The sequence below is a fragment of the Aspergillus bombycis genome (genome assembly GCF_001792695.1).
Source record: "Aspergillus bombycis strain NRRL26010 chromosome Unknown contig00062, whole genome shotgun sequence".
In the NCBI taxonomy this organism is placed as follows: Eukaryota; Fungi; Ascomycota; class Eurotiomycetes; order Eurotiales; family Aspergillaceae; genus Aspergillus; species Aspergillus bombycis.
The window spans coordinates 141,395-152,490 of NW_019170064.1; the positions used below are offsets into that span (position 1 = coordinate 141,395).

General features: G+C 51.7%; 3 protein-coding genes across 3 annotated transcripts; 1 reads left to right on the plus strand and 2 right to left on the minus strand.

Moving 5' to 3' along the window:
• Window positions 1–935: 935 nt before the first annotated feature.
• ABOM_008019 (proline-specific permease) lies at window positions 936–2,588 on the plus strand (the record flags this gene model as incomplete). Its single annotated transcript, XM_022535148.1, has 1 exon — window positions 936–2,588. One exon carries the CDS (start codon window positions 936–938, stop codon window positions 2,586–2,588), a length of 1,653 nt encoding a protein of 550 aa, XP_022387707.1.
• Window positions 2,589–3,177: 589 nt separating this feature from the next.
• ABOM_008020 (uncharacterized protein) lies at window positions 3,178–7,262 on the minus strand (the record flags this gene model as incomplete). Its single annotated transcript, XM_022535149.1, has 7 exons — window positions 3,178–5,378; window positions 5,427–5,927; window positions 5,979–6,111; window positions 6,176–6,597; window positions 6,653–6,769; window positions 6,864–7,004; window positions 7,079–7,262. 7 exons carry the CDS (start codon window positions 7,260–7,262, stop codon window positions 3,178–3,180), a joined length of 3,699 nt encoding a protein of 1,232 aa, XP_022387713.1.
• Window positions 7,263–8,551: 1,289 nt separating this feature from the next.
• On the minus strand, window positions 8,552–10,685 carry ABOM_008021 (elastinolytic metalloproteinase Mep; the record flags this gene model as incomplete). The annotated part of the gene is made up of 5 exons (XM_022535150.1): window positions 8,552–8,738; window positions 8,801–9,214; window positions 9,271–9,825; window positions 9,884–10,278; window positions 10,329–10,685. 5 exons carry the CDS (start codon window positions 10,683–10,685, stop codon window positions 8,552–8,554), a joined length of 1,908 nt encoding a protein of 635 aa, XP_022387712.1.
• Window positions 10,686–11,096: the final 411 nt, after the last annotated feature.

The window sequence follows — 11,096 nt, forward strand, 5'->3', positions numbered from 1 at the left end:
CGGCGATGTGATATCCATTGCTCTCTTGAGTCATGACAGGGCCCACCACCTAGTAAACCTCGTTGTGGAGTTGAACCTAAAGCGTAAGTTTTGATCAGGCCTCAAGGAACTTGTGGGGGGAACGGAACATGGCATGGGAGAGCTTACCGAAGGCTTGAGCCTGGAGAGTATGAGCAGGTCCCAATCAACAGATATGAAACGGAAAAAGGGGGAGATTATGGGGATCATCCTCCGTCTCAATCTGAAATCCCCCCCGACTCCCGTGGTTTCAGATCTATCTGGTTCGGAGCATCTTCGGCATTACCACTTCCTGGTCACAGTTCAGCCTTATCCATGAAGCCAAGAGTTGTACTACTACCCAGCACCCCAGTAGACGCTGCCTGAACATGGGGACATTGCCCCGGCTATGTTAGGATCCATATGCCGACCAGAATTCAAACCTGATCGCCCGGAGAAGGTAGCTAGCGGAAGGGAAGGCTCCCCAGCTAGGAACAGATATGCGGAGCGTATGGACCGAGTGGTTATCTGAGGACTTCCTGTCATTTGATTTGTGAATTTTTTTTTTTTTCAATCTTGGTACTGCTCTGAGAAGCAGACTGGGGTGCTTCTGAGGAATGCACTGGGCAGAATTATTCACTAGGGCTGACATTGGGAGTTGAATGGCTGGGAAAAGAACCCTACCCGACGCAATCCGGTACGAGCCGCGATGATCACTGCACAACGTAAGGCGTAGTGCATATTCGACTAATAATACTCTTGGTTACTCGGGTCTTATGCATGGCGTGCGTTGCTCTTGGCCTTTACCCCGCGATGGCCTTCACTTGCATTCACGCCCGATCAGTGGATGATGCCTGTTGATTGTCGCTCCACCGGCCCTTGCAAGCGCAAGACACAAAGCCCTACTTTCAAGTCTTCGTATTCTACGATCATATCCAATGCTTCCACCAAGTAAAGGTGATTCTGAGATTGAGAGAGTCAATCATGTTGAGAAACAAGATGGGGACATTCTTGCGCCAGTAAAGCCCACTCCGGAACACAAGAATGTCGGAACCTTGCAACGTCGTCTGAAATCCCGCCATGTCCAATTCCTAGCGCTCTCTGGCGCTATTGGAACGGGTCTGTTTGTCGGCACGGGCCAAGTGCTCTCGCTGTCAGGACCACTGTCGATGACCCTGGCGTTTGCTCTTGGCGGCTTGGATCTCTACGCCGTGATTAACAGCATGGGAGAGATGGCCACTTGGCTGCCTCTGCCAGGTGCTGTCCCTATCTACGCGGCGAGATTCGTGGATGAAGCCCTTGGTTTTGCACTGGGCTGGAACTATTGGTATCAGTTTGCCATTGGCGTGCCCATTGAAATCAGTGCTGCCGCGATGGTCATTGAATACTGGCCTAACTCCGTATCGCCGGCGGTCTGGATCACGATTCTTTTTGTACCCATGGTAGTGGTCAATAGCCTGCCCGTCCGGACCTACGGCGAGGTAGAGTTCATTCTGGGGGCGATCAAGCTGACGACAATTGTCGGCCTGATGTTGCTCATGTTAATCATCACGCTCGGCGGCGCACCTACCCACGATCGGATCGGATTTCGGTATTGGAACCACCCCATGGAGGAGTATCTCAAGACCGGTGCGCTGGGACGCTTCCTGGCCTTCCTCAAGGTGTTTGTCCAAGCGATCTTCAGCTACGGTGGAAGCGAGATCGTCGTGGTGGCCGCGGGAGAAACGGAAAACCCACGACGAAATATCCCCAAGGCGGTGCGTCGCGTGTTCTGGCGCATTACCATATTCTATGTTGGCAGTGTGTTCCTCGTGGGCATGTGTGTCTCTGCGCGCGACAACCGCTTGCTGAACGCCATAAAAGCCGGTGCGAAGGGGGCAGGAGCCAGCCCTTTCGTGATCGCCATTCAAAACGGTGGGATTCGAACACTGCCGTCGATCATCAATGCGGTCATTCTGTCCTCGGCTGTGTCGGCCGGCAATTCCTTCTTTTACGCCTCGACACGGGTCCTTTACTCGACGGCGCTCGATGGCAAGGCACCGCGGTTCCTTCGATATGAAAAGTTCGGGGTCCCGTATGCCTGTGTCGCCATCACCACCGCACTGAGTCTCCTTGTGTATCTCAATGTGTCATCGAGCTCCGCTGAGGTCTTCTTTTGGATCAGTAACCTGAGCTCCGTCAGTACCTTGGTTGTGTGGACTGCCATTGGGGTAACGTACCTCCGTTTCCACCAGGCGTTGAAATATCATGGCGTTGCTCGGTCCAGCCTCCCGTATAAATCGCCACTCCAGCCGTATCTGGCGTATTTTTCAGTCATCTTCTCCTCTGTTATGGCACTTCTGAACGGATTTGATGCCTTCTTCCCTGGTCACTTCAGTGCAAAGACCTTCATCCCACCCTATATCGCTATCCCCATCTTTGGAACCCTATACCTCGGCTACAAGTTTGTCAAAGGCACCTCAATCGTCAATATAGAAGAAATCGATCTGTGGTCAGGGAAAGAGGAAGCCGACCGTCTGGAGGCGATCTGGGAGCAACCGAAGCCACGAAATTTCCTCGGTATGGCCAATTCCTGCAAGTATGTGACCTGACTCACGCTAACATGGAGTAGAAAGAATCTGGTTCTGGATCGCATGACGCGACGCAGTTCTTTTACGTGTTCAATTTGTCCTTCCTATGTGGCCTTGTGGCGAGCTGTCATGGATCCAGCTTTAGCCATCTTAACTTCACTTGGAGCGGCCACCAATTGTGTTTCATATTTCGACTGGTCGATGGTTTCACAATACTTTCTGTAACTGGACCCAAAGTTCTACTACGTTCAATCGATTATAACTTGCGACGTATGAAGCAAGCAAGGGTATATCTGGCAACAGAACCTGGGCCCAGGTAGAGAGTCGGAAGCGCGCGTCCGACTAGACTTTACTTGTGTAGGAAAGCTGAGCACGCGAAAATTCACTGTATAATCGACGTACGCATATACAATTCAATAACCCTTTCATACTGGTGCTTCTGGCCCATATGTTCTCCGCCGTGATATCATACCGGTTACCGGTGCCCTTACTATATCTCATATACCCGCTCCCCTAAACCGACGGCAGTTTTTAATTGACTGATGGTCAGGTCAACCAAATTATCTCGAGTGTACTCTGTGAATAGCTTTCACTGACATCATCGACACTCCTACTGGTCGCTCGTACTGTGGACATGCTTGGACTTCGATGTGGGGGACAGGTTTGACGCGTGATGCTGAATACACCATCGGAGATGATCAGCCACCTTCCAGTAGACATCCTCGACCGCCGATTTGCCCACAATGGTGTCCAAATGTCCGTACCCCTCAACCTGGAACCTGCGGTACAGATGCTCTCCGAACCGGCGTCGGAGCATCTCGTAGTCTCGCAGGGTTGACTCCGGATCGAATACCTCATTCGCAGTTCCGGTCATGAACAGCACTGGCAATCCCTGTAGATACAGTAGATTTTCTGACGTGACAAGTGGGCGCAATTGGTTATCCAAGCATCCACCACGAGTGCCCATGCGAGTAATATGCTCCAGAATCTTGGTGTGAGTACCTGAGAAGAACTGGCCGATATTTTCATGGATGCGGGCATCCAAGTTATCATGATTCCAACAGAGCCCGAAGGCGAACGATGTCCTATGACATACAGTCGAGGTGCAGAGATCTCGACGTCGACGGACAGGATAGAAGCGGAGAACGGCATCGAGCACCCTTTGGACAAGACGGTTGTCGTGACTCTTGCCAATTGGAAAGAAGCTCCCCGCGAGGGACTCGTAAAGACGGATCAAGACTGGCGTGGCAGCCTTGACGGAGTTCCAGTAAGCGAATATTTGGTGAATGAAAACCGAGTTCGCCGTGACACCGAGCAATTGAGTCGGGTCAATGGTCCCATCCAACAGCCCCATTGCGAGGGCGACAGACCCTTGACAGTGAGCCACCACGTAAGCCTTTTGCTCCTCCCGACTAGAAATGTGTTGCAATGCTGCTGCAACGTCTAAGCGGCAGTCATACACGGTACATTTCGCTGCGATGTTGTTATCGCAGCCCCATCGTGGTGTCAATACGTAACACCGAGAACCGCGCGCCGTGAAATACTCAACCATATTGCAACGCTGGAAAGGAAGGGCGAAGATGCTATGTCTCGCGCCAACACCGGTGACTCCAGGTAAGAACAGGACTGGGGGATTGCCCAGGTTCTCGTCTATGTATCCTTCCTCGGTGACCGCCAAGGGCTCATATACCTGAAGAAGGACCGTGGTACCATCTTGAGCTTTCACTTCAAGCTCGGTCGAGGGTATTCGTTTTGGTGCGAGGGAATTGCGAGCATAATTCCCAGGCTGCTGCATAGGAACGAAGGGGCGAAAGAAAAACACGCTTAGCTGGAGGGCAAAATATAGTAAAAAGACGAGCAATGAAAAGAGAACGCCTAAACCAAATGGCTCTGTCGTACGAAATGTCTTTATCTGCTGTTGAAACGAGGGCCAGGATATGCGAAGGACTCCCATTCCTACCTTCATCGAGTCGTCTCGAGTGATGCGAATATGGATCGCAGTTGTCGCCTTCCACAGCTCACGAGGTGAGCATGATACAGTTGAGTCAATAGCTTTGTACCCCTCAAGATGAAAGATCGTACCCTCCACTGAAAGTAAACGTAGCGAATATACCATAGTTGTTACCTCTACGCTTGTCTCTGCCTGATCAAAGAACCGCACTCTGCCTTCTGTAACCCTCATCGTCCCGGTCGACAGCGCACAGCAGGACACGGTACCAGTGCAAATACCCTCGTACTCAAGCTTGTCAGGGCTGAGTATGGTAGGCCTCTTACCAGTAACAGATGTCCTGGCGGTCGTGCTTCTTTTTCGACAAATTTCGATGGTAAGGAATATCCGCATCGCGGATGACGCGCTTTGCCCCAAAGCCTCAGACACCGCAAAGTCCACATTCTTTCGCTGCGTGCTGATGTATCCAACTAATAGCTCCGTGAACTGCCATCCAATTGAGCGGGACTGTTCACGTATATCTGTATGATCTTCAGGGTTATCCTGATCATGGCTTAATACGCTTGGTTCGGAGCTGGCATCTAGACTTCCGTTCATACTCGACATATTGATACGATACCTATAGCTTTTAGCAAGGTGATCAAGTGATCGTTCGGCGAGCGCCGTTATGGTCGCAAGAGGGTTAACACCCAAAGATGTCGGAACAACCGATGCATCGCAGCACACAAGACCATGGTGGACCGCACTTCCATGGCCCATGAACACTTGTCCGATATGATTTGTGACTCCCTCGCGCCCTGTGCCATCTCTGCTCATATTAGCACCCCCAAGAGGATGAACTGTGACTTCATCTTTATAAAGGCCTACAACATATCTTAGCAGAGGCCTTAAATCGGGGAACACGTACTCACCGTAGAAATATGAAAATCCCATTGTTGCTCCTGTGCGACTCACCATGTCGTGCAGGATATTCAATATACCAGCGCAATTCTCGGAGCGGCCTTCCGCAGGCCCTCGAAAGCATGGCTTGTCATTCATCAAGATCATGGTCAATTCATTGCTGTCGTGAGACATGACCAGGTATGTCGCTGTGTGCTGGATTGCACCCCCTAGTGTTCTGGGTCCCAGGATAAGGGACTTGATACCGGAGACGGCCTTACGCCACTGTTGTACGGGACTGTAAAATATCGGTAAAGTACAATCTCTGAGGCTTTGCAGTGTAAGCATAACTTGGATGACTGGCAAAAAGGGCGCTGGAATACAGCCATCCTCAATGACATAGCCTGCTAAGGTCTCCGTCAACGAATTAGTTTCTCGATTATCAATCACTCCAGTGATCAATGGACCGGGTCCGTTTCCCGTTTCCGAGGTCTTTCCTGAGATGCCTTTGATTTCTTCATTCCCGTTGTACCCTAGTCTGTTGTATCAGCCAGATAGTACCGATATGGGTCACCGCAGCTCACCAAAGACCAACATATCTCCATTGCTGGACAGGTTTCTGCCGACCATCGGAGAAGTTGGCAAGCCGTACTTCCGTGAGCGAAGCAGGATCTCTGTTGTGCCCAACGACCCAGCCCCAAGAAAGCATAGATCGTTCTGTGTCCGATATAAACAACATTAATCATTGATGTGACAGACCCTGCATCGACAGAGCACATACAGCCTTTACCCAGAACAGTTGAGTCTTGAAGTCCTCCTTAAATACTGATCGTCCGCTTCCATGCCAGGCAAAGTAGACCACGTATCCGCGGCCATCGGGCGCTTGTTCAACGTACCGCACCTCACAGCCGCAGAAGATCTCCGCGCCCCAGTACCAGGCATCTGTCAGATACGTGGTGACAACCGAGTGCTTGGATCCATCGTTCAGACCGGTGCATTCATTGCCCGATCCAGTGTTTGGCTGTATCGTGATGCCCGCGTTGTTGCGACCGTGCTGAAAGGATGTTGTCAGCGGCACTCGGTAGAAATTCCGCTCTTTGCCGAGATACGCAGCTTGCTTGCGTAGATGCTCCAATTTTGCTAGGGGAGGATGGTCGGCCGGATACACCGATGGTTGCAGCATGTCTGCTGCACGCGAGTAGTCTAATTGACTCAGTTTCAAAGAATGGTCCGGTGATGGAATACACGGGTCGCATACACATCTGAAGCCCGGAGGGGTCATCCTTTATTTCTGGTGGCCATGAACTCAACTGCAATGTGCCCTGGTCCGCCTCAAGGAAGACTCCGGCATTTACAAGCGAGCAACCACCAAGCCCTGTCGGGCGTGAAATGAACGGTCAACATCGAACACTCACACCGAGGGATATCTAGGTACGCTGAGCCCTAGGAACCATACAGTACCAACATACCATGAGTGACGAAAGCGTGTTGTCCGTCGCCAAGGATCAATTGAAATAGTCGAGTAGCCTTGCCTGCAAGCGGCCAACTTGAACTCCCAGAAATGTTGAGCTCTTTCAGACACTGCGTTGAAGTATATGGGTATGCGCCAGCTACGAGACAGTTCTAGTCATCGCATCGGACTCGGACCACACGTTGGAGAATATCACTCGGAGAGAGCACTTACGTCGCCACTCCCAGCCCAGTTCCAGCACTGCGACGCTCTTTCCCGCTCGTGCCATTCGACTGGCTGCAACACCCGCTCCATAACCAGAGCCAACGACGACAACATCGTAGGCTGCCTTCATGGACTGAAAAGGGCGACTCAACCGAGGGTAATCGTCGGGTCTTGCCTCGTTATCGTCGGCCATGGTAGTTGTCTTGCTGATATAGGGGGAGATGCTGAGCGTGAGAACGTTGGAGGGCAACAGGGGGTGATTGATTTATTATATGTTGAAGCCATGGAAGCTCACCAGATGCTTTCAGCCACGCTGTACCGAAACCTAAATCGAGGCCACGAAGGTTACTCATTTGCTCGGGCATGTAAGCCGGCTGAGGTGAGGACTCGACTGCATGCAGGCATCCAATGGCCGAGTGACAACGATGTATCCCTTTCTCTACCAATCGCTCACTGGGTAAGATCTAGATCTTTAAACTTCCAGATCGGAGAGACAGTATCCTCGTGGTCTCGCCGTATTGACATGCCACCACTTGTCCATGCAGCTAAACAGGTTGAGCTGGTGATCTGACCCGACCGATTGAGAAAGATGGTTTATACTATCTCTGACCATCATTTGTGTAGTCAGTGGAAGATAGCCGATCACGGGTATGTATTTTACCGCTGTACGTTACGGACCGTTACATTCGCCTCGTCACCGGTATTACCAGCCATTGGGAAATTTATGCTTTCCCAGGGCGTGTTGGGGATCCAGAGGCGCTTTTCCCATTCTATTTGGTTGGGTGTGACAATATATATAGAGAGCTTCTGCGCCTGCAAGATCATTCGATCGGAATATCACCCCATTTCGCAATCCCAATCCTTATATGAGGTGAATCGGTGCCCTAACAGGGGGATGCCTATACCGTCCCGGGCTTAGCCAAATGTCCCTCTGTCCAGTTTACTCGTCATCGCAGCAGGTCCAGCAGCCCTACAGCGCAGGTATAAGTCAAATGTGGGTCGTTTGTAATGATCAATCAGGCCATCATAGTCAGAACATACGTTAGAAAGCTGGGCTTGCTCGGTACCAGGAGGGCACGAGTAGTCCCAGATCTACAGTGGGGGTACATCGTTTCCTTCTACGGATCTTGCCAGGACCCTCCCTTATGGCGGTGTCGTCGGCGACCTTGTTTGTCGCAGATCCATACTAAAAGCGATGATATAAAGGCTGTGATAACGATTGATTCGCGCCTATGGCACTATCTAGTGAGTAACACTGATGGAAGCCAGATCCTGGAATAGGTAATCGACATAGAGGCTTGGTAACCATCATGGAATCCACAGTGAGAAGAGGATATACATGAGCGGCCCCTGGGGAAGCTCTTTGGGGTAAAAAAAAATAGGTATCCGACAAGAAGGATTTAGAAAGGTTGTGAAATTATCAAATTATGGTCAGTCTGCAGACATCCCCCGAGGACCTGGCTAAAACAATATATATACACTCTAGCAGGCATCAGAAGGCACCTTATCGCTGCCCACCCGACGCGATGCATGATATTCAGCGCCTTCACCCAAGCCACGCTTCGCAAACGCTTTCCAAATCTCGCACTTGTTAGCACCATCGGTAAGAGCCTTATCGGCATCGAGGATGGCATCGCGCGCCTGGACACAGTTGGGGTTGCAAGGTTGCCTAAATGCCACGATTAGCCGGGGTGAGAGGGAGACGAGGGACGAGACGGGGTTGTCACTTACAATGCCATGCCATCAACCACGAGCTTCATGGCGAGATACTTGCCGTCAGTCGGCACTCCGTCCTTGAACTCCGGCTTGGGTCCGTCGTTCTTGCCGTGTTTATCAATCAAGTTCCACAGCAGCTCGTACAACACGGTAGCCCACACGGTGCCGATCGCATGCACTTCGTCCAACTCATTGAGACTCACGTAGGTCAGAGGATTGGTCTCCAGGGAGGTGGAGAACGGGTAAGCACGGATGCCGCCTTTCTTGTTTGCAGCCCATTCGCCCATGGTATAATCGGTCGAGTGAGTATCGCCGGACTTCAGCCGAATGGCCGTGGCCATGAAGTCTCCCCAGCCCTCGCCCATTCCACCGGATTCAAGAGCATTCAAGCAGCGGGCGTAGCGGGTCCGCCAGTAAGCCGGTTCGAGACTGTGTGCCGCGTGGTTAGTGGAGACAGTCTTATCTTGGGGGTCAAAAGGGGATACATACGACCGTGAGTATACTCGTGAATCACGATACCTGCCTCAAAGGAGCCGTCCCGATAAGGCTGGGACTCCGTCCAGATGTACATGCGCATGCGGCCGGGCTGTCCATCCGGGGGCGTCGCGAAGTTGGCGTTATTCGTGCCAGAGCCGTCCTGAGCATTCAGGATCACGTAGTCGTTTCCAGCGCCGCCTTTACCGTTGTTGTCGTACTGGAAGTTACCAGCCTCCTCGTTGAAGCCCAGGGTGTAGAGAAGGTCGTGGTACGTGTTGGCAGTGTAGAACAGCTGCGTGATAGACGCATCGATATAGGACTCCGGGGGTGTCGCATTGAGCGAAAATGGGTACTGGAATTTCAGATCGGGGCTATCGGGCCGATAGTTGTTCAGGTACTGAGAGCCACCAGTCGGGTTCGACTGCGCAATACCATTATTCCCGCGCGTAGTCGTATAGTTCTTGTCTCCGTCACTGATCCAGGTGAATGCAGATGCGGACGAATCCCATGGGTCGCTGATGACGGTACGAGCACCCTCTGTTGGATCGTTCAGGCCCCATGCACTGAGGGTATGTGTCAGAGTTGATTCAACCGTTGAAGGATCATGGCGAGAAGACTCACTATACTTGGTAGTCCGCTTCGGCGACGTAGTCAACCACACCATGGACATCTTTGCCGGTATTGGCATCAATGTAGGTCAACAGCCAATTGCTGTCAATATCGGTCTCGACCCTCCAGGTCAAAGCAAGGCTGCCATCTTCCTTGAGCAGATAGACTAGCTGAGCCTTGGGCTCTGACACGGTGCCGGAGACTCCCTTGAAATTAAACGACTCTTTGTCTTCCGTAGCCTCCGTGGAGACTTGATCCAGAGTGATCGAAAGCTGCAGAGCTTCGGAGGTTCCCCTGAGCGCTGCTACAGGATCGGTGTAATCCCGCTTCGTCAAAGGGTTGGCCTCGGGAATCTTGCCTGTATAGAAGGAGTGGCCATAGGAAAAGATCTTCCCATTTTTCCCAACCTAGATGATGCGGTTAGCAGGGAATAGACGATGGCGGAACTGTGACATACATTGACATTGAAGTCCGCATTGTCAATGTCAAGGCCATGGGCCGTTTGACGAAAGTTAACGTGAGCGACCCCATTGCTCCCAATATAATGGTCCTTGACAACACGGAAGGTGGCGTCCGGCAGGATATTCTTCACGAGCTGGGTCGCCGTCTCCACGTAGCTCTGCTCGGCGAATGGAGAGAAAGAGGATGACACATCATTGGAGGAATCGATCGAGTTGATATACTTTGCTACTTGGTGCAGACGGAATGAATTCAGGTCAACTGTGCGACGTTGAAGTCCTTGTGCATGATGAGTAGGATGCGCGATGGCGGCCAAAGGTAGGCCAAGGGCTCCAGCCAGTAGAAGACCCCGCATGATGAACGGCGAGAAACGTTGGACTCAATGCAAATGAAGAGAGGATGGTCTGTAGAATGATTCTGCCATGAATGCTGCGACGCTCGGGTGTTATTTATACCAGTTCACTGGGGAGATCTCGACGCGCTGGGCCAACGTAAAGAAGCATTTCGTCTTGGCCCGAGACAGGCCGGTGCTAGACATATTGCGACGCATCCATCATTCTGGGGAAAAGGCAATCAGCTGCGCGTTCAGGCTCCTGCAATATCCGACAAACTTCATCTCTAGCTGCGTGAGGTTACCTTCCTGCACCGCATGGTGGAGCAGTCACCCAGGGTCAGACCACTCCGTGCAGAGTATGAGAGAAATGTCCAGGGCCGTTGAATCATACTCCTTTCCTTCGAGCCATTGCGACATTGCATTGAAGAAACC